The following is a 21,772-nucleotide window of genomic DNA, read 5'->3' on the forward strand; positions in this document are numbered from 1 at the left end:
CACAGAACCAGGGCTACAGTCTAGTCCACAAGCTCCCAGCTCAGTACCAAAGCCTCTTCACCACATTTTTCAGCATCTTTTGCACAAGAAAAAGAGCAACTGATCCTCCAGTTCCCTCTCCCTGAGATTCCCATGGCTCTTTCCAAAGATCTGTGTGACACACAAGCTCTCTGGCACAACACTGATAGCAGGGTGTCAGCACAGCTGAGGTGGGTTTGACTGGGGGTGACTTTGCCCTGAGTGGTTCAGCTGCTCTATCTCCCAGGCCCCAGAAGTCCCTGTACTCAAGCCACCATGTCACCTCCCTGAATTACACAGCTGTGAAACGCTGCGGGCTCAGTGCAAGGGCCTGAATCGAGTCTAAGCTTCTTTTCTCCTTCATTTGCATGAAAATCTGAAGTTACAAATAGCAGGGAGAGAGGAAAGTCACTTTGAGTGAGTATGCAGACATAATGTCCACAGAGAAGTCTCCACACTTCACTGCCATTCAGATTCACCTTGCAGCAGACTGTGTGACCAAAGAATTATGTTCTGAACTGAAAACCGCACTGAGAGCTGGCGGTGCGTGATGAGCATTGCCTTAGAGGACACTGTGCAAAGCCCTGTCTGCAGCGGCACAGCCCTGCAGGACGGTGTTACAAACCTCAGCATTCACCTTGTGACAGTCCTAGTGGGATGCTGTGGGTGAGTGGCTCCCGAGCCCCTGCGGTGCCAGGCAAAGCCGTGGAGGGGAGTGATAGCCCCGTCTCATTTACTGCTTAGTACAATGTCTCTTCTGGGCTGGTAATTGCCCGTTACTCGCAGATTGTCACTACTCGCGTTACCTTCCCTTCCTGCAGGAAAATGAATGAGCACGATGCGGGCCCGCCGGACACTGTGGAAGGGGAACTCTGTCACCCCTGTCCCAGCCCCGGCCCCGGCTCAGGGGCTCTCCCGGGGTCCCCGGCACTCTCCGGTCCCCACCCCGGAGCAGAGCGGCGTCCCGCGGCCCCGGCAGGGCACAGACCCCGCGGCCCCGGCAGGGCACAGACCCCGCTCCCCCGCCCCGCACGGCCCCGGGGGAGGGGAGGGGAGGGGAGGGGAGGGGAGGGGAGGGCAGGAGGGAGGGCCGAGGCTCGGCCCCGCCGGCCCATGCGGGGCGGCTCCGGGCTCCGGGCGGCACAGCCGCGGCAGCTCCCGCAGGGCGGGCCGGGCCGGGATGGGGCTGGAGCTGTACCTGGACCTGCTCTCGCAGCCCTGCCGCTCCATCTACATCTTCGCCCGGAGCAACAACATCCCCTTCGAGTTCAAGCACGTGGAGCTGTTCAAAGGTGGGACGGGCGCGGTCCCGGGCAGGAGGAGGAGGCGGCGGCGGGCCCGGGGCGGGCGCGGCCCGCGGGGCGAGGGCTCAGCCGCTCTCTTGGCTCTTGGCAGGCTCCGTGCTGGGGAAGAGGCCGCCGGCGGGGAGCGGCGCCGAGCAGCCCCGCGCAGGTGAGGGCAGGGCAGGGGAGGGGAGGGGAGGGAGGGTCCCCACGGACAGGAGGGTCCCCACGGACAGGAGGGTCCCCACGGGCGGGACGGTCCCCACGGGCGGGAGGGTCTGGAGTGTAACGCGAGCCCCGGGCTGAGCCCGCCGCTGCTGCCCTGGACCCGGCGGGGCTTTCCCCTCTCGGACCCCTGGGATCCCCCTCGCCTCCCGGCTCAGGAGCAGCCGCGCGTCCTTCAGCCCGGTGGGAGGGAGGGAGGGAAGGGAAGGACGCGCTCCCAGGGTCACCCGAGGGATGCTGAAATCCCCGCGCTGCCCAGGGGCGCTGAGCGCGGTGGTTTGACCGTGCGGCTCCAGTTCCCAGAGCGGTCTCCTAGCTCTGCTACATCTATTTTTGTGGCTCTCCCAGGAATGTTCCTCTAGCCATTTCTAGCAAATTAGTCACACTGCCAGCCGAGGAGTGCTCTGGGAATGCTGTACTCTGCGGAAACACTCGGCTGCTCGGGCTCCTCCAGCTGTGTGACTATTGCCCAGTTAAATGTTGCCTTTTCCTAGTAAATTGTTACTTTTGTGCCTAAGGCAAATCATGGTACTTGGAAACCCCTGGCTGAGGATTAGATGATTAGGAGGTATGCAATTGGCAAATAGAGTGGTATTTCTCCTCTTCTATTTCCAAAAAATCTTCTCCACTGCTCTTTTCACCCACTAATAAACCTCCTCCTCTGCACTATGACTTACACTGAAGATTTCCTCATGTGTGCAGCCTGCCCTGCTTTTTGACTGTGGATACTCTGCTTGTTAAAGTTACACCTCAAAGCCCAACAATACCCACTGTGTGTGAGTATATCTATCTATATCTATCTATATCTCCAGCCATCCTTGGGAGTCATCCAGAACTAATTACCCCAGGTATTATTGATGTTAAACAGAACTGTAAGTCAAGCCAATATCACAGGAATGTTAAAGATGGGCCACCCAATACCACTAAACAAAAAGAGTGGCTCTGCTGGCTGGAAGAGAGGCACAAGCTTAAATTCTGCTAAACTGCAAATACAAATACTGGTCTCTATTTTCATACAATAAGCAGTGGGTCCCAATGAAGCAGTCTAGAGTTAGTGTTCACACCAAGGCATTCACCAGTTCACAGCTCAGTCAGAGTCTCAGCACAGGTCTTTTATGTCTATGAACAAAGCAAAGTAACTGATGCCATCCCTGGGCTGTGTCACAGCACTGACCTACTGTCCAAACCTGCTGTAATGACACGTTAGCCCTGTCAGGGAACAAATCTGCTCAGTATTCCTGCTAGAATTGCTGTATGATGAAAGCTCTCTGAAATCTGATTCAGGCTGCCCTCACCCACTGCTTACTTCTCATGTCCTTGTTTCTTAGTTTCCTGCTGCCCTGGATAATAAACACAGACAGCAGGACAACCAAACAGCTGGGTTGAGAAGGGACTGCTCATTAGCTGTAAGCATTACTGACTGGCAACTTCCTACTGCGTTTTTCCAAAGACCAACTGAACACTCCAGATCTCCCCGGAGCTGGGTGTGTGGTGAGCACTGGCCTTTGGGGCCCTTCTAAAAGCACAGAACAAAGCACCTTCCCTGAGCAACTCCTTGCATGACAGTAGACTTACAAACATTTGCCTCACTGTTTCTGTGATACAAATCATGGGGCTGAGGCATCCTGTACTTTGCCTGCTGGCTTCATTTTTGGACATTTTTATTTTTACACTCAATTTCCTCAGTTATTTGGCTTAACTTGTGCTCTCTATCAGGCTATGTTATTTTTAAGAAGCCCTACCTAGGGCTTCCTACCTCTCCTGACAGTGTTGCCTGGTTCTGCTGTGCAGATGAAACCTCTTACCCAGCTGAGCTGGAAGCCATTGTCACAGCAAGGTAGCCAGAGACTTTTCCTAATGAAAAGGAAAATGTGGGTTTGAATCCTTTCAAATAGCAGATGAATGTAAACCTTAGTCTCTGATGAAGGTTCTTACACTGGAATTTTAAAAAACCCACTTCTCAAAGAAGAAACACGGTAGAGGTTAGTCAGCTGGAAAGGAGAACAAGTGGTAATGTGTGCTCTGCTTGATTTAACTCATTATGTGAAATTGATCTAAGGGAAAGTAATCTGTAACTGTAATGCAGCAACCTGTCTTCTCCCAGCCCTTCCCAAACCAGCTGCAAATAAACTTGTTTGTCCAGAGGCTGGTTTTATTTGCCAGAGACTATTTCCTACTGCACATTTGTCCATTAATGTAAACACTGCCACTGCTTCCTCAGTGGGTACAAATAGTTCTTAGAGATGGAGATAATGATCCTTTTTCTTGTCTTTTTTTCTGAACAAAGAGATTTTTGTACAAGACTCCTGCTGGTCATGCTGATTTGATCAGGATTTGCACCTTTATTGTCCTGTCTCCTCATGAGCACTTAAAAGAAGCAAAGCAAACAAATTCCCCACAGGAATTTGTTACTTTTCTTACTCAGGTGTTCCTGGGCTGTTGTGCAATTCTCTGGCATTTAACTGCAGACTGGCAAGTCTGGTGCCAGCGTGGGAAACTGAAAGCCTGATTAGATAGTCAGCTGTTAATTCTTCCATGGGACTGTGGAGTTTACACTCTTACAGAATGGTGTCTTCCTCCTGTGTTTTCCTGTTAGAAGTAGGTGGACATGCAGAGCCAGGAGTAACACAGAGTCAGGAGCAGTGCAGGGTTGAGGTGTCTGAGCTTCCCTGCCCACAGCCAATGTCCACTGTCAGTAAGTTCTGCAAGTATCCTGGTACCTGAGTCAAGCAAGAGAACTGTTAGAAACACAAACTGCTCCATGCAGTGTGCAGCCTGAGCCGAGTGCCCTCTGCAGACAGCTCTTACTCTGCCATTCCATTACCTTCAGTTGTGAGCTATGGCCCTGTTGGGAAAACCTCACCCAGTTCACTGGTCAGCCAGCTGGCTGCAGGTATTTCATTGATCATGCACTGGCAGATACACTCCTAACCTCAGACCTGTCTCTTCTTGTTCTTAGGGCCATCAGATAGTGAAGGTGCAGGCAAAGTCAGCCTCTTGAAGAAAGTGCCAGCACTGAAGGATGGGGACTTCACTCTTGCAGAATGGTAAGGACTCAGTCCTTAGACTTCCTTGTGAACCAGCAATCTGTGCTGCATTCAGAAGATGTCATTCCCATGGAATAATTAAGGATCACAGAATATATGAACATGCTGGTTATTTTTAATAGTATAACCTCATTTGATCTCTTTCCACTTTCTGTTTGAATTATCTTTCAGAATGTAAACAACTCAGCTGACTTAGCTTGTTCATCTTACCCTGAATGCACTTACCTCAAAATGGGATTATAAACATTTCTGGGAGATGTTTAAAGCTTATAAAAATCCCTTTCACTCTAGGAAAAGAAATCCCTTTTACTCTAGGAAAGAATTCTGTTTATCTGAATTACTCATAAAGGCTGAGTGAACATCTACACAGATAAAATTTAGGCTTTACATTATAAGATGGATAATGTTGTCATAATACTGAAACAATTGAACTATAGCAGTATCAACGTGGTAGGGGTGTCTGCATTTTCTTCCATTTTGTCAGCACATTTTCTGTGGCATCTCTTTTTTGTATTCTTGCAGATGACTAAGATACTTTTCCATCTTATTTCTGCCAGTAAGTGAAAGTATAAACATCTGGACAAACACAAAAAGATTCTGTAGGGTTTCCTTGCTGAGACTTCCACTGACTCAGTGGAAGCTGCATGCTGGAGACAGACCTGATGAAAAGGCAGCAATAACCCATCAGAGAGTTTAATTTAGTACACAGAAACAGCACAGATCTCAGAGAGATGGGTCAGAACAGGCAAGGAGCAAGTGGAGTTACCATCACTGATAGATGATCATGGAGATTTATTGTTTGTTCACCCCAGTACTGTCCAACAGCACCATAGAACAGTGCTGTGATTTTCCAGCAGGTTAAAGTTTTCACAGAAGCTGAGGTGATTAAGGGCCAATGATATCAACATGAATTAGATGCTTTATATGGTCCCTAGACTCCACTGGAAATGCTGATCTGAATGCTTTTTAGTGAGAAGGAGCAGGAGAGGGAGCTTAGGCAGAAGCATTCTGTAAGTGCCTGACCCCTCTCTTGTCTCCTGGTGCTGGGCAGCACGGCCATCCTGCTGTACCTGAGCCGAAAGTACAACACTCCCGACCACTGGTACCCCTCAGACATCCAGAAACGGGCCAGGGTGGACGAGTACCTGTCCTGGCACCACACCAACATCCGGGCCAATGCTCCTAAGACCATGTGGATTAAGGTAAGGAGACTGAATGGAAAAACGTGTGGAAAGTGATGTTTTCCTGGGAGAATACTGAGCATTTTAACAGTCCCAGTTCAGAGAGAGTTTGTCATGATGAAACAACAAATCTGGGCCATTCCCAGCTGAAAGGAGCTGTTGGGGAGAGAGTTGTTCCAAACTGATCAATGTCAGGATGTGGTAAAATCAGATTTGGCCATTTTGTTTTATTCCTTAGTCTGCACTAATAAAAAACTAAGTGAGCCGAGCTACACGCACAGTGAGGACTTTATCAATTTTACCATCTCTCTTCAAAACAACAAGAGGTTTTGTTGTTTCATATTATTCATTTTTTATGCTTATGAACACTTTATTTGTTAAATAAATAGGTTTTTTCCACTTTTCTCCATGGAAATTCTTTCCCAAACCAGTTAGAAAAAGAACCATTAAGTTTACTTTCCAAAGAGACCCCATTCAGAGGTTTTCTCCCAAATTTGCCCTAAACCAAGACACCCTTAAAGAAGGTCTGGGTACAGAAGGTCTCAAACCCAACAGGCTTTCATTGCCTGGATTTGTAAGGGAATATGTAACACTTGGTATGACTTCCAAGGGCCTCCCCCTCCCTGCACAGCTGTGCAGAGTGTGCACATAGGCAGAGTTTGGCTTTGGGGAACATGTGTTTTGTTGCTGGAAGCATAAGGACTTGCATTCTTCATACAAGTCCCTGCAGCCTCCTTAGGGTGGAAATCCAGAAGGAGTCTTCCAGCTCACTGCTCCTCTGAAATGGGCTCAGGGACAGAGAGGAGAGAGACACTGAGAGGCAGATTTTCTTTACTCAGTGTAGTCAGGCCAATTTACATTTAGGCAAAATTACCTAATTCATCCTGAGCCAGAAAATCATTTAGTGTCAGATGATTTTGCTGGACACCTATTTCCAGTCAACTCAGCAGACAGTTAAGGCAACTGTCCCTAGAGAGCCCTAGGTGCAAGTACAGTTCTGAGAGGACAGCTGGTATGGAATTTCAGATGAAATCAGGACTGTTAGTAAACAGGTAAGAACTTCACTCCTCCATTGTAAAGTTTGTCCTTGTTTGTGCCTAACAAAGTATATGAGGACTCATTTATCTTCTTGAATTTATTGGTATTTGATTTTTTGGCTGTAGAGTACAGAGAAGGAATTCAGATGTGAGTCAGATTCATACAAGAAGCAGTTTCTTCCAGCCTCTGCAGGCTGTCACTGCAGTGCTCCAAGGGAAAGCAATCCAACTAATTGCTGCTGCTGATGATGATTAGATAGCCCAGATGCAGAAAAGGTCCTCAGACTAACTGTAAATATGGAAACATTTAAAGCCACCATGTAAGAGTGGCATATTAGCTAGAACTGGGAGAAGAGAGACAACCCTGAGATAAGGGAAAGGAAGAAGATGCTGTTTCAAGTGATTTTACCCAAAGGTCCCATCATGCATAATTGGAATCACTTAGGAAGAGAACTGGCCATGAATTATCTGATTAAATAGATTCCACATGTATTTGGCCAAAATCCTGGCTTGGATTAAGCAATCCCAACTTGAATTGTTGAATATACTAGCAATAAGTAGAAATTCAGTCCACTGGCACTGACTGAAATTTGTGTTTAATTTTGATTCTCTAAACAAACTGTACCTCTTTAGCTGTGGAAGGTGAAGGCAGCACAGCTGTGAAACACTGAGGGCTCCAGTGGTGCACACTCCTCTGTGACTGGTGAAAAGTCTTCTGGAAAGGCAGGTCCCTCTGTGCCAGCAAGTCTGTGCAGACACAAGGACTGCACTTTTGTGATTGCTCCAGAAAATTTTCTAGTGGTTTAAAGAATGGTGCTTTAAGCCACTGTAAAAATGGTGCTGACCACTTCCAGCCTTGCTGGCTGCTGTCACATAGAGGAAGCCATTTCTGTCTCTCTAGCCAGTGTTGATGCATTCTAGTCCTTCTGATGCTCCTGCCACAGCCACCACCGCTCCCTCCTCTCCATCACCCTGTGGGACAGGCAGCTGCCTGCAGCACCCAATTCCACAGCAGGGGTGGCTGTTGGGCAGCTGCTGGTGACACAGAGGATGTGGCAGGGGTGACTGTGGCAGAGATTTGTCTTCCTGGAGCTGTTGCCCATTTTTATTTTGTAGCCCGACAGTGTGGAGTGGGAGGGCACAGCTGCCAGGCACAAAATGAGGATCCTTGATTTTGTTCCACACATTGCTGCTGATGAACTGGAGGTCACTGCTGTGGCAGGTCAGGATTGTGCTCTCTGCCCAGGAGCTCTGTGGAGCTGCCACAGTCCATGAAGCTCTGGGTCCCCTTCTGTGGCTTTATTGCAGGTCACTGATGATCATGGAGTGTAACTAAAATTATTACTACTAAAGAGAAGATGGTCATGTGTACTGTTATGTCCCTTCTCTCCTCAGGTGTTGATTCCCCTCTTCACAGGGCAGCCACTGCCCTCAGAGAAGCTCCAGGAGGTTATGGAGGGGCTGTCCACTTCCCTGAAGCAATTTGAGGAGAGGTTTCTGCAGGACAAGGCTTTTATTATTGGGAGTGAGATCTCCCTGGCAGATCTTGTGGCCATTGTGGAACTGATGCAAGTGAGTGCTGGAGCATGGTGAGGAAGCATCAGCGCAAGGGAAAACAGATGCTGCTGAGCAGGGAGAGTGCAGCATGTGGTAACACTTCACTAGGAGGAGAAGCGAGGGCATATCTCAGCAGAACTGGCCTAGGACAATGGGGAGAATGTGGGAGTGGGTTCAGAACAGCAGTGAAAAAAAAAAAAAAAAAAAAAAAAAAGCTGGCTGCAGTAGATCTCTTTTGTTTCTCATGTCTAGCAATAACCTCTTTTTCATTTTTAATCATGACTTTATTTTTAACCTCCACAGAAGGAGGTAATATATAAAGTGAGAAGCAATAGCAGACAGGTCTGATGAAATGAGACAACTATATAGGAATATTTCTATCATTCAAGAATATAATACTTGCCCATGCCATGTCTGGAAGGTGAAAGAATTAATATCGAACAGAAGCAATCAAATTAAGTCTGTTACAAACTGGTTGTTGCCTGCCAGACCACCAGGGCCTGGATCCTGCAGCCCAGCAGTGATTTCTTTCTCCCATTTCAGTGTCCAAGGGACTGAAAAACAGCAGTTCTGCTTCTCTACATTGTGTTCCAGAGAGGGGCACAGGCAGAAAGCAGAAGGGGGATAGTTTATGTTAATTAGCACACTGGACACTTCATGTTTTGTGCTGGATGTTGCTGTATAATCCAGTACTCTGTACTGCAAACTGGGCACTGGTCCATTGAACTGCCAGCCCACCACATCTTCAGTGTCGTGGCTGAAAATCACTCACAGAATGTGGTCATCTATGCTGCACTAAACAGCTATTCCAGCACCCAGGAATTGAGTTGTAAATGCCCTTTAAAGGAGATTTCCCTCCTCTTTACTGCTCCTCTATGAGCCCTTCCTTTTTTTTTCCCCTTTACCTGTACCTGCAAGTATACTTTTAGTGCCTGTTGTGGGAGTTAAGGAGTGAAAACCCCAAGCCTCACTGTTCTCTCTCCCCTTTCTGCAGCCTGTTGGAGTTGGTTGTGACATCTTTGAAGACAGACCCAGACTGAGGGAGTGGCGCAGGCGGGTGGAGGATGCTGTGGGGAAAGAGCTCTTTTTCCAAGCCCATGAGATGATCCTCAATATCAAAGAACTGAGCAATATTCAAATTGATCCACAGCTGAAAGAGCAACTGGCACCTGTGTTGATGAAGATGTTGAAATGAAATAACCTATCTTAGCATTTTTCCTGCCTTTTTTTTTCCCTTTTTAACTTCTTCTCTGACATCCAGTTCTACATGTAACTGGAAAAAGCACTGTAATTCTAACACAGAAATTGCAGAAGTGCTTCCCCCTGGGCCAGATCTTTCTTGTATCTTTGGGGGTGGAAGCGGGAAAAGTTTAAGACCTAAAACATTAAATTTATACAGAGGCCCTACAGGTCACTTAACATGCATCTGGATTTTATTTCAGTGTCAGTCTTCTCAGAGATGGTAGAGACAAGAACAGTATTTCCTGACAGAATTCAAGCCAGCCTATAAACTGGGAATGTTAAAGAACTGAGTAGGATGAGGATCAATGTTTTCAATTTTAACATTTGTACTGCAAAATGTATCTGATCCTCATCTTCCCAGTCTGTGTCTGCACAGAGAAGTAAAGCACAAAACTCCTTCACAAAAGTGAAAGAAAGAAAATTTAAAAGTTTCTTATTGTTGAGGCATTTTGCTTGGCTGTCCATGTACATTCCACACTTCTTTTCCCCTTGAAATTCCTTTGAGGAATTTCTTTGTATTCATCTACAACTGTGAATCTTTATAATTCTGCAGTTTGCCTGCTGCTTTGGATTTCTGAAATCCTGGGTTCTGTTGGTGCTCTGTCTACCAGTACCTGTGTGGCAGCAGCTGTTCTTGGACATTCATGCTGCTGGTGGCCACAGCCTTGCAATAACTGCCTACCTAAAATACCATGTTGATATTTTATAGAAATAATGCATTCATAGTGTTTTCATGAAAAAGAATGTAACAGTACACAAATTAGGGTTTTTTTTTTTTTTTTTTCCCTATGCTAATACTGTAATAGCAATCCACATTTCTCCTAGGAAGTGCAGAGAGGGAATAAATGCAGACATGCTCTTCTGAGACTGTCCGGGATGGAAGTTCACCAAGTAAGTCACCCTGTGCAGCTGAAGTAATAAGAGAGGGTTTGTGGCATTGAGCAACACATGCATCACAATAAAAGGGCAAAGAGTTGTTTTGGAGCTTTTGGGCTCTTTTTCTTGGCTGTTTGTTTCTGCTCAGTTATAGCTCAAATACAAAATCCTTTTGTATTGCAGCACAATTTATGAGGTAAAACTGAGCAAATCCAACCATTTCCAGTTTCTTCAGTTGAAAATACCAAATTGTAAAGGATGCAGAAATTGGTGGAATATAAATCTGTGTATTTCCATTCATGAGTAGTTGCTGCCTTTATCCTAAAATCCTTGCCAAAAAAATTCTTCCTGTAAGGACTAAAGCAAAATGAGTAGTGGAATTCAGAAATTGCTTCTTTCACTAATCAAATAACTGCTTTTTCTTTTCTTCCTCCAGTGCTACCATATCTTGGCTAGTGACAATTTTTGCTGGCAAGTTCTAAAAAACCTGTTGTTTTCTCATGATGTTTTTCACCAAGGTTTCAGTTCTAGATACTACTTTGTCCTAGAAATCTTTTCCCAGCCTTATTCCTGGCTGTTTTTTGCACATGACTCTTACTGCCAATATTGTTTTCACTAGCAGCAGTGAAGGCCAAGCAATTCCCTAAGCAGAAAAAATGAGCAATTTCATCAATTTTCATTAGCTTTGTCTAGGATTGTAGAAAACCAAGATGTCACATTACACAAGGCAAACTTTCCCAACAGTTTTGTGACCTTTTAGTATAGCTGGTTCATAACCCTTTGGTGTAAAGGAGCTCATGGAAGCTCACTGGACAGTAGCTCAGCTTCTGAGAAGCCCCTGGTCTCTACTTTAGACACCTCTGATCTGTAGATTAGACCATCCCTGTGAGCCAGCCTGCCCAGGTCACTTAGCAACTTGGGAGCTCAAAGTCCTGATGGCTCAAAGTCCTTGTAATTAATACATATTGGATAAAGCAGTAAACCTTGCTTTTTAATTTCCTGTAGCGTTGGTTGTTCTGAGAAATTATCGCACTTCCATCCTCAACCCTCCCTGCACAGAGGTGTCTTGTAGTGACCTGAAATGTTTTTCCTCTGGCAGCAAGGGCTGTCACAGAACTCATTTTACCCATCTGTGAGCAAGATGTGATGGTAGTGGTCTCACAGCTCATTGATGCTGTTTTAAACTACAATGACGCCGACTTCACGATTCAGAAGGCTGAAAATGACTTCTTTATTTTTGGGATGTGTCTCCCTTTTATAGTATTTCACACAGACCAATTGGATTGGTGAAACAAAGACAAACCTCTTTAATCACATTGGTCAGAGCAGAGGGACATCAAGAAGTCCCTCCCGGGGAAAGGAATGAGTAACAAAGTTACAGTTACAAAAACCTTTCTCCTGTTTACAGAGAATTCTTTGGGAAAAGAATTTCAGAAAACCAAAACACCAGGGCTACAGCCCATGGTGAATCCCAAAGGCCGGGCCGGCAGCCGGTGCAGCTCCGGTGGAGCGGAATAACCTTGCCCGGGGCTGGCACAGGGCTCGGGGCACGGGCAGGGCAGGACAGGGCTGAGCCCGCCCCCGCCGGGGCGGCTCCGGGGCGGGGCAGGGGCCGGGGCTGGGCCGGGCCGGGCCGGGTTCAGGCTCGGGGGCCGCGGGCAGAGGCAGAGCCGGTGCGGGCCGCGGGCAGGAGCACCATGCCGTTCGTGGAGCTGGACACCAGCCTGCCCGCAGAGCGGCTGCCGCCGGGGCTGGCACAGACCCTGTGCGCCGCCACCGCCGACATCCTGGGCAAGCCGGCGGAGGTGAGCGGGGCCGGCCGGCGGGGCTGGGCAGGGACAGGCCGATCGGCGGGACAGGGGCCGGGGCAGGGGCAGGGGCTGGGGCAGGGACAGGCCGATCGGCGGGACAGGGGCTGAGGCGGGGACAGGCCGGGCGGCGAGGCCGGGCGGAGGCGGCGGGGGCTGACGGTGGCTGTCCCGGCAGAGGGTGAACGTGACGGTGCGGAGCGGGCTGGCCATGGTGCTGTCGGGCTCGGCCGAGCCCTGCGCACAGCTGGTCGTCTCCTCCATCGGCGTGGTGGGCACGGCGGAGCAGAACAAGGCGCACAGCGCCCGCTTCTTCGACATCCTGACGGCGCAGCTGGGCCTCGGCCAGGAGCGGTGAGTGCGGGGAGGGCTCGGCCCGGGGGGCACCTGCTCACCCCAGGGCAGCGAGGGCGTCCTCCCACCGGGCCTACGCGTCTGCGGGGTCCGTGGATACGGAACACGACAAACAAGTACCAAGGAGATGTTCAGAGTAGTGGAGATAGTGGCAGTTCCCGTGTCCTCCAGGAGACTGAATTGTAATACAGATCCAAAACGAGATTGCAAACACTAAGCCCTTGTGGATGCTGAATCTCAGACGTGGTTTGGAGCCAGATAAAGCCATAAGCTGGTATGCACTTGTTGAACGGTCTGGGCATTACTGTTCTCTGAAGATCAGCAGTTAGAGTTGGTGAAACTGGTGCAAACCCCACCAGAATTGGTAGAGTTCACAGGGGTCACCCTGCCAAATGCTGGAACAAGGCTGTTCCTGAAGGTCAGCCGTGTCCATCTCTGCTTGTCTTGCCCATCTCCCGAAAGGAGAGTGATAACAGTACTTCTCTGCCTCTTGGATGAAATCCCTGGCAAGATTATGCACTATGTGGTTCCTTCTAAAATGGACAAATGTCTCATTTAAATTGTTGAAATACAGACTGCTTTTGTTTGTGTGGGTGAAGTCTGTCTGTACCCTGACCATACACAGCTTATGTTTCCTTCTGTTAAATGAACAGCCTGAAGTGTGAGACAGTGAGAACCTAGTGTAAATTTTCTACTATGTTGCAAACTGGGCAGCAATAATGTTTAATTGTAAAATAATGTTTCCTGTCCACATTTTTGCTCTTATACCCCAAAGGATTGTCATTCGCTTTTACCCGCTGGAGCCCTGGCAGATCGGCAAGAACAGGACAGTGATGACGTTCCTGTGATCCTCTGAGCAGCTGGCTGGAACTAAGCAAGGATGAAGGCAACCCAGGGATGATCACCTCTGTCTGTCTACTTGTTTCCTCTTGTGATCAAATCTGTGTAGCTCTACACCTTCAGCTGAATGATTCACTTTCGTCTTTGCATCTACTGTTATTCTGCTTGTCCCCTCTGGTGATCAAATCCGTGTACCTTTGCACTTTCACCTGAATGATTCACTTTCGTCTTTGCATCCTCTACACACAAAGCTCAAGCGTGAGGCAATTAACTGTACTGATTTTACTGAAATAGTTCAAAGTCTTTGTCTCAAGCTCAGGCCTAGACAAAGCTGCTTGTAGCAGTAAAAAGTTTAATTCTAGAACATTTGGCTTTAGTGAGGACCAGAGAGGTTCTGAGGTTTATCTAGATTTTCTCATAGTTTGCAAGGCAGAAAAAATCCTTTTCTCTGTTTCTCTGTAGCAGCAAAAGGGTCTCAGCCTAGCTAAGATGACCTGGAAGTCAAATTCTTTTCTTTTTCAGGCTCCTCTGAAAGCCCTTTCTGGAAAAAGAGGTGATTATTGGGAGAGAAGTTTAGGCATTGAAGGCTCATGTCAGATTTTGTTCTTTGTGCTCTGTTATTGCCACCTCCTGTGACTTCTGCAAAGTGTTCTTTGTTCACAAGGTTTTCAGGGCTCAAAGTCTGTCTGCTGATGGCAATGCCTGGAGGAGAGAGTCCCTTCTGAAGACCTGCACTGTGCCACCAAAAAATATTTTAAAGTTTCTGCTACTGTCAGCTTTAATTCCTGTTCACTGTTTGTTCAGAGTCCTTTTCCTTGCTGTTTGGGATGACACAGCTTCTCATTGTGATCTGTGGCTGATGTTTCTGGCTCAGTGTCCTTGCAGAGAAGTCTTTTGGATTTTTAGGACTCATATACTCCCTCACTTTGTAACTGGAATACACAGGGCATTTTATTAAAGCAAAAGCAGGGTACGTTTTGTGTGCAATGTTGCCTCTGTCTTCTGCTGTTAATGAAGACATTTCTCAGTTCCCTTTCACTTTGTGACTTGGTCAGGTGGAGGTCAGGGAGCTCAGCAGAGCTGAGAGCACATCCCTGGGACATGGGCGTCCATGAGAACACAAGGCTGAAGGTGGCTTCGTGCTCCTTCATCTTTCTAAATGGAGTTTTATTTTTTTATGGCTTTATTGAAAATATTCCTTCTAATTAGCATTTAAAAGTTGTTTGTTCCCTATATAGCATAAATAATTTCTATATTTGACAAGTCTGACAGGAATATAATACCAAACACAATTTGTTTATCAGGCTGGGGGGGCTACACCTTATCTAGTTAATAAACTGTAGCAAAGCTTCTTTTGGTAAGTGTCAGTTTACTCGGGGTTTGGAGGTCTTTGTGCTTGGAGACAGACATTGTAGCTGCCCCTGACTTTCTCAGGTCTTTTCAATCAAAAGTTTTTGAAACTCAGGCAATGAACAGGTAGGTGAACTGAGTCTGAGAACATTGACTCAGCACTACTGTGAGGCAGAGAAGGGGATGGATAGCCCTGGATTTGCACCAGCTTGAGGTGAATATTCCAAAATACAGAAAATAATCTCACTTTAATGCTGATCTCCAGATGGTTCATTTCCTGGAGGTCCTTCTGCCTCCTCAAATAACAACCACAAACCCTTGCCAAAGCCTTTGTTTCCTTCAGAGAAATATTGCTCAGCCCTGGGCCCAGCTCTCTTGATTTTTGTCCATGTTGGCCACCAGTTGTGGAGGCTCTGTGCTTTCCTCACCCTTGGCTGCTCCCAGTGTGGGCTTGTGCCTGGGAACAACTTCCCTGGGATTGCAGAGTTGAGCAAGAAGATGTAAGAAAGTTCGTGTTGATCTGAAGAAATGCCCTATTTTTTCCTTCACTGAGCTAATGTTGGACTAGGTTTGACAGTATTTTGGGACTCAAGAAGGATAACCTGCAAAGGGGTTATGCAGGCCTCTGGAACCTGCCCCAGGGCATGAACACATCAGCCAGCAGAAGCAGAAAACGTTTTTCACACCTCAGGTTGGAGAAGATCGGATATACCACCCTCATCTATGGCTCAGCAACGACATAAAATCCCTTTCCCCTGAATGCTACGTGCAGATGGTCCCTGTTCCATGGGCTGGAGCCTGCCTGACATCTGGAGTTAGTGTCTCCCAGCTATGCTGGATCTTTTTACTGTTGTAACTTCCCAGGCTCAACCTCCTAGAGTTAACAAATATTTCTGCTCCCCAAAGTGGCCTCTGTTGTTTGAGAAGGCTGTATAGGCATATGTTCCAATTGAAAGGCAATGCCCTGATTTTGAACACTGAGTAAGCATTTCCTAGCCTCAAACCTTTGGACTTTGGACAATCTTTTCTGTGTATTTACCCTAGAGAAGAGCATGAGGCCCTGAGGATGAGGCAGGGAACCACTGACAGGAAAGTACTGCAGGGTTGTGATATCTCTGTGAGTTACTCTCCCAACACAGCAGTGTGCTGCTGCTGCTGACAGCAGCCCCGTGCTTGGTGTGTCATGGTGAAAAGGGCATTAACACAAATGGTACATTTGAAATGAAGAAGGGCTCTTCCTCACAGTGCTAAGTGCAGTGCTTGAGCACAAGTTTGATGTGATGTGTTGCAGCAACAGGAGTATTCAAAGATGAGGCTCTGTCCCACAGCTGGAGCCTTGCCAGCCTGTCTGGGGTGTGCTGGGCTGTGCTGGGGTCTCTGTGGGGCTCTTGGACACTCACTGCTGTGTGACCCTTACACTCAAATAAAGCCATTTCCACACGGAGCTGTCTCAGTGGGGCTGGGCTTCACCTCCCCCAGATCCCCGAGGCACAGAAGTGTCTTCCCATCTCCAGCTGGTTCCATGGCAAGCCTTAGGGAACCTCGGTGCCCTTGGGCTGATTTCCAGCCCCCTGGGCAGGGGATCCACACACACTCAGGGCTTTTTACCCACACAAGCTGCATCTGAAGCTCCTGGGGCAGAATAACATCTGACCTTCCTGTCCCCTGTTGAGTAGAAGCAGTCTTTAGACACACTAATTTCTGAATCTGGAATACAAATTTTGCAGATGGGCTGCAAAAAGAGGATGAGGGTGCCTGACTTTGTGAAGGAAAGCAGCTCTGCCCAGCATTGTTTGTGCAGTTGTTTGAGGGTTGAAAAGGCAAGGAACTGCTTTCTGCCTTTGCACCATTTTTCTGTGAGAAACCCCCAGACATATTCAATTTGGAACATCAGCTCCACATTTTCAGCGTCTTTGCTGAAAGATGACAGCACCTTTCCTTGGGAAGGAATGCTCGTGGTCCCGGTGTTGAGTGAGACAGCTTTGTCCAGATACAGGAAGCACCCTTCTGCCCTGACAGCTTTTGAGTGGGCTCAATCCTTGGATGTATTAATTCTTGAAGGTGGTGGATCCCTGAAAGGGAATGGTGATGCTTTTCCATAGGAAAGAAAACACCTGGACCCAGTGTTTCAGGCTGCCCAGCATGTTCTGGTACTTTTGGTGTTGGAGCAATCAGAGTCTTAAGCTGCACCAGGGGAGGTTTAGATTGGATATTGGGAGGACTTTCTCGACAGAAAAAGTTATTAAGACGTTAGACCGTGCTGCCCAGGGAGGTAGTCCAGGGACGCTGTCCCTGGAAGTGAAAGTCTGGACGTTTAAAGAAAAGTCCAGTTTAGAGTTAAGGAAAGACTGGACGTGGTTTGGTGGGCACGGTGCTGTAAGGTCCGAAGTGGGCTCTGACCCCACAGCTCGAACCGAGCCCGGGACTCCGTGACCTGCCAGCGCCCTTAGCACCGCTCCCCCCTCCCGCCTCCCAGTGCGCAGCGCTCCCATTGGCTGCCGGCGGAGCGGCGGCTCGGCCAATGCGGCGCGGCCTTGTTGGCGCCGTGGCTCCGGAGGCGGTTGCGGGGGAAACGGCGGGTGCGCGGCTCCCGGGGGAGCGGTGGGAGCCCGAGGGACCCGCGCCGGGAACCCGCGGGAGCGCCCCGGGAACCCCCCGGGAGCAGCGCCGGCATGCCGGGGGCGGCCCCGCGAGGTGAGTGTCCCGTCCGCCCGGCCCCGCGGAGGGGCAGCCGGCGTGTGGGCCCTGCCCGGTGAGGGTAGCGAGAGCCCGGCCTGGGCGGGCTCGCCCCGCCGCTCCCTCCGCGGAGCCGCGGTCGGAGGTGAACAGGGGCTCCCCGCCCTGTGTGCCGCCCCACGGGCGGGCGGCGTGAGCAGCGTCCCTGCCCCTCCGTCCAGAAAGTGGTCGTGTTTCGGTAAAAACGGCTTGTGCTCAAGTGAGTCGGACCTTTGCAATGTTAAAAAAAAAAAAAAAATCCAAACCAAAACTCAAGTGTTTTTTTTAAACGTGTGTTTACAGTGTATGGATCCCAAGTGTAGCAGGAACAACAAAAGCAAGGAAAGCCCAAGTCACTCCCTTTGTTTCTTACTTAGAAGTTGAGAACACAAGCTCTTGGGAGCAAGAGCTGACATTGGAAATATTTACCTAAATATTAAACTACTAAGGTAAAAAAAGAGAAGGTTGTAAAGGCAAAAGGCTTGTTGCCTTTCAGGATGTGCACACTTGTTGTAGCTGCAGATTTATAGCTGAGACACTTGTATCTGAAGAAATTCAAACTGGTTTGTAATCTTTAATATGAAAGAGCAATTATTTTTTGCCTGCCTGTCTCATGTAGCTCTGTTCTTCTGGGAGTCCTTGTAGCAACATACTCAGTTCCTAAAAGCTGTGACTGGTGCAGCTCACTCCACTGTCAGGGTAGTTTTGCAGCCATGTACAGGGCCTGGTTCAAACCAAAATGAAATAACACCCAAAAGTGCAAAAACTGTGTTTGGACAGCACCCTGCCCTTGTTTTCTAGCAGCATCTCACAGTCCTGTTTGGTTCTGCACTTTCAGCCTGTGAATGCCAGACAGGAGAGATGCTGAATGATTGTTGTTAAGTTCTCTGTGTTACAAGCTTCCAATATAAATAACAAGTAGAACTGAAATTGTTTTCCCACGTTTTCTGTAGTTGCAGTTTTCCCAAGAGTCCAGCTTCGGAAGAGAAGCCTTGACCGTGGTCTCTGCTGTTGACTTCCTCTGGCACCTTGAGCAAGATTATTTGGATTCGGCAAAAGAATTTGGCATATTACTGAATACAGGCATTTTTGTAAGTGGACTTAAACTCCATCAGCTTATATATGTAACTGATTTGGGATCATACACACTGACTTACTTAAATTGTGATGAGCACCTACACCCTGTCCAAGTGTGTAACATTCAGTCTGTCTGAAAGAGGTGACCATTAATCCCTGTGCATGTATTTTCTTCATGTGAAAAGTAGACAGGGAATCTGTCCTGAAGGAGATCTGAGGTTTTATTAATGTTTATCTGGTGACTTTAAAGAGAAAAATGCTTTATTGCTGTGCAGTTGTCAGTTTGATTTAACCACAAGCGAGGAGAGCCAGCGGTGCATGGGCAGGCAAATGCTCGTTGCTGAGTGAGTGAAATTCCTGTCAAGGCATTATTTTCTCTACATGCAGAACTAATCATGATGATGTGTGAGTTAATTCAGCTTATAGTTCAAAACTCCCACTGCTTCCTGCTGTGGTTAATTCTGGACTTACTCTTCTATTAATGTAGTCTCCCATATTAAAGACTGTTTTTAGCCTGTCTTGCATGTGTCATCTTCTTGTTTGAGTTGATGGGAAGGTTTTATCATAGAGCAGTGAAGGTTTTCTATAAAAGCAGCACGAAGCTCTTCCATGTGTTTTTGCCTTTACTAACATGATTTTTCAAGAATTGAATATAAATTATGGGCTTACTTATGAGGAAAAATTTCTCACAGGTTATAAAGGTGTGTTGACCCCTTCAAACTTTTTATCAGGGGTAAGAAGGACTGGAAATATGAGTATCCTTTTTCAGAATAAGAAATGCTAGTTAGTAAAACTTCATTTTCTTTTGTTTGCATCCATCTAGTAGATCTAAGTGTGTCTGCAGTAGTTATAGCTTGTTTTTGCATTGGGGCTGGTCTGTAGAGTCTGGTCAGGATACTCAGAACAACTGTGGCACAAACACTGGTTCTGCTCCAGCAGGGATGGCAGTAATGAAAATTATTCCTAAGTGGAATTATTGTTCTTCAGTGGTTGGGCTGTCTTATCTCTTGGCATGGGGTGGTGGTTAATTGGTTATTAATGTGTGCTTGTAAAGTATTCCCAGCTTGTCTTCTCGTTCTGAATGTTTTCTTTGTGAACAGAATAAATATTCTAATCCTGTTTGCTTTCCAGACCTGTTTGTGATAGACCCTTCCTTCTATTATTCCTGGAGAAAGACGTTGTGAATAGTTGTGAGCATGGTAAGGGTTTTTTGAGATGGCTTTTGAGGTGTTTTGGTAGAAATAAAATTGAGAATTTTCTCCTTCCCTGGGACTAAAAATAAATTGCCATAATGAGAACATTGTTTTTGGTAAATTTAAGAATTTAGAAAAAAAAAAGTCACTTTAATGCACATGTCTATCTAGGAAAACTGTTGCTTGCAAGACATCTGAGATTTGGTTTTTTCAGTTGATTTCGGATGGGAAATGCTTTTGACATTTGTTTATTTGCAATTAGGGATGATTAAATTAATTACAGCTCTTACAACTTTATGTAGAGATCAGTCAGTATTGTTCATGTACTAGTTAATTAAAAAAAGAGAAAATTCCAGTTCTCAAAGGAAACTGGGACATGTGTCAATGTCACATTTCTCGTCATGTCTCAATTGTCATTGCAGATCCGAATTGCAGCCCTGAACGCGAGCTCCACTGTGGAGGATGACTATGAAGGGACCTTCAAAAGTCATAAGACACAGACAAAGGAAGCTCAGGTAAGTAATTCCCCAATCTTCTTAATGAAGTTTTGTCTTGAGGGGAGTTTTGTCCTCTAGGTGCAGGGATTTGTTCAACCATGATATTTTGTTTTTATGAAAGTTTAGTTACTCTGTCTCTTGACCCCTCCTTTAGCAAACTGAAACTTCACTCAATGAGTTGTTTTAGAACAGTGACACAAATTTCTGCTCTACAGTAGAAAGTATTAAAAGTGTGAAACCACTGAAATCCATAATAAACATAAGTATATTTAATAAAGTTGTTTTAATAAACACATTCTATTTATTTAAATCACAGGAGGCAGAAGCTTTTGCTTTGTACCACAAAGCTTTGGACCTTCAGAAACATGACAGGTTTGAAGAGTCTGCTAAAGCCTACCATGAGCTGCTTGAGATTCGTCTTCTGCGAGAGGTCAGTGACCTTGAGAGACACTCTGGAAACTGTTTGCTGTATTTTGTCTTTCTTCATTTCCAACCGCCTGACTAGAAATGTCAGTATTATCAATCAGCAAGTTGTTTAGCTGTTCTTGTTACTTGTCTGATTCCTAATGCTCACGTTGCATTTATTTTCTAATTTCTAGGCAGTTCTTTCTGGTGATGAGAAAGAAGGGCTGAAACACCCGGGTTTGATGTTGAAATATTCCACCTATAAAAACCTAGCACAACTGGCAGCACAGAGGGATGACCTAGAGACAGCCATGGAGTTTTATCTGGAGGTACAGTGCAGCTACAAGTAGACACAGGAGCCTTAATGTTTGTAAAAACTTTCTAAAATACAGCCCTACACATCCAGCATACATCATGTCAGTGTATAGCTGAATACTCTATTCTTTCTGATGCTGTATGGGATAAAATTGCTCCACCAGTTCCCAAAGCAGTTGTGATCCTGCTGAAAACTAAAGCAGTGCCAGTCCCTGCAGCAAAGTGGGTGTGCATGTCTGAAATGTGGCTAATACTGTTTATTGTTCTTCCTAGGCTGTGATGCTGGACTCCACTGATGTCAACCTCTGGTATAAAATTGGTCGTGTGGCAATAAAACTGATCCGCCTTCCCTTGGCTCGTCACGCTTTTGAAGAAGGGCTCAGGTGTAATCCTGACCACTGGCCTTGTTTAGACAACCTTATCACAATTCTGTATACACTCAGTGACTACACGAGTGAGTACAATGCATGAAAAACATCTCAGTGTGTGTGGGATTTTACATACCAAGGAAGATTGTACCAATGAAATCATAAATCACCTGGATTGAAGTGTATCTTGCATAAGCAATGCAGCAGGGTTTAATAGAGACTGCTACTTCTTGATAGAGCTTTTACTGAATTATAAAGCATAATGGTTTACATAAGTTTTGATTACCCTAAAAATAAATTCCTGTGGTCTCACAGATCAGAGCCTCTGCAGGAAGTTCCCTGAGCACTGTTCCTTTGCCTTTCCATGTATGTTGGTTTTGGCTT

General features: G+C 46.8%; 3 protein-coding genes across 5 annotated transcripts in view; all 3 read left to right on the forward strand.

Moving 5' to 3' along the window:
• The first annotated feature begins 1,147 nt into the window (after window positions 1–1,147).
• Window positions 1,148–9,771, forward strand: LOC310916551 (glutathione S-transferase theta-1). The gene is made up of 6 exons (XM_083874170.1): window positions 1,148–1,310; window positions 1,414–1,470; window positions 4,486–4,573; window positions 5,625–5,775; window positions 8,187–8,363; window positions 9,343–9,771. Exons 1-6 carry the CDS (start codon window positions 1,199–1,201, stop codon window positions 9,541–9,543), a joined length of 786 nt encoding a protein of 261 aa, XP_083730296.1. The 5' UTR covers window positions 1,148–1,198; the 3' UTR covers window positions 9,544–9,771.
• Window positions 9,772–12,111: 2,340 nt separating this feature from the next.
• DDT (D-dopachrome tautomerase) lies at window positions 12,112–14,819 on the forward strand. The gene is made up of 3 exons (XM_083873841.1): window positions 12,112–12,271; window positions 12,453–12,628; window positions 13,404–14,819. The coding sequence occupies exons 1-3, from the start codon at window positions 12,164–12,166 to the stop codon at window positions 13,474–13,476; spliced, it is 357 nt and encodes a 118-aa protein (XP_083729967.1). The 5' UTR covers window positions 12,112–12,163; the 3' UTR covers window positions 13,477–14,819.
• A 2,432-nt stretch (window positions 14,820–17,251) lies between these two features.
• CABIN1 (calcineurin binding protein 1) overlaps window positions 17,252–21,772 on the forward strand; it is a 107,370-nt gene continuing 102,849 nt past the window's right edge. For all 3 annotated transcript variants that reach the window (XM_083874131.1, XM_083874133.1, XM_083874132.1), the window contains exons 1-7: window positions 17,252–17,512; window positions 18,487–18,624; window positions 19,742–19,809; window positions 20,226–20,318; window positions 20,617–20,730; window positions 20,900–21,034; window positions 21,294–21,474. In XM_083874131.1, coding sequence (XP_083730257.1) covers window positions 19,807–19,809; window positions 20,226–20,318; window positions 20,617–20,730; window positions 20,900–21,034; window positions 21,294–21,474 — 526 coding nt within the window. In that variant the 5' untranslated portion in view covers window positions 17,252–17,512; window positions 18,487–18,624; window positions 19,742–19,806. The remainder of the gene's footprint in view (window positions 17,513–18,486; window positions 18,625–19,741; window positions 19,810–20,225; window positions 20,319–20,616; window positions 20,731–20,899; window positions 21,035–21,293; window positions 21,475–21,772) is intronic.

This window comes from Zosterops lateralis (genome assembly GCF_965231275.1).
Source record: "Zosterops lateralis genome assembly, chromosome: 17".
Classification (NCBI taxonomy): Eukaryota; Metazoa; Chordata; class Aves; order Passeriformes; family Zosteropidae; genus Zosterops; species Zosterops lateralis.

What these genes read in the sequence shown, in the direction of transcription:
- LOC310916551 (XM_083874170.1), top strand. Translation starts at nt 1,199, where the DNA reads ATGGGGCTGGAGCTGTACCTGGACCTGCTCTCGCAGCCCTGCCGCTCC. An exon ending in CGCCGAGCAGCCCCGCGCAG is followed by an intron (nt 1,471 to 4,485) that starts GTGAGGGCAGGG and finishes TCTTGTTCTTAG; the next exon opens with GGCCATCAGATAGTGAAGGT. An exon ending in CCATTGTGGAACTGATGCAA is followed by an intron (nt 8,364 to 9,342) that starts GTGAGTGCTGGA and finishes CCCTTTCTGCAG; the next exon opens with CCTGTTGGAGTTGGTTGTGA.
- DDT (XM_083873841.1), top strand. Translation starts at nt 12,164, where the DNA reads ATGCCGTTCGTGGAGCTGGACACCAGCCTGCCCGCAGAGCGGCTGCCG. An exon ending in TCCTGGGCAAGCCGGCGGAG is followed by an intron (nt 12,272 to 12,452) that starts GTGAGCGGGGCC and finishes CTGTCCCGGCAG; the next exon opens with AGGGTGAACGTGACGGTGCG. An exon ending in CTGGGCCTCGGCCAGGAGCG is followed by an intron (nt 12,629 to 13,403) that starts GTGAGTGCGGGG and finishes TATACCCCAAAG; the next exon opens with GATTGTCATTCGCTTTTACC.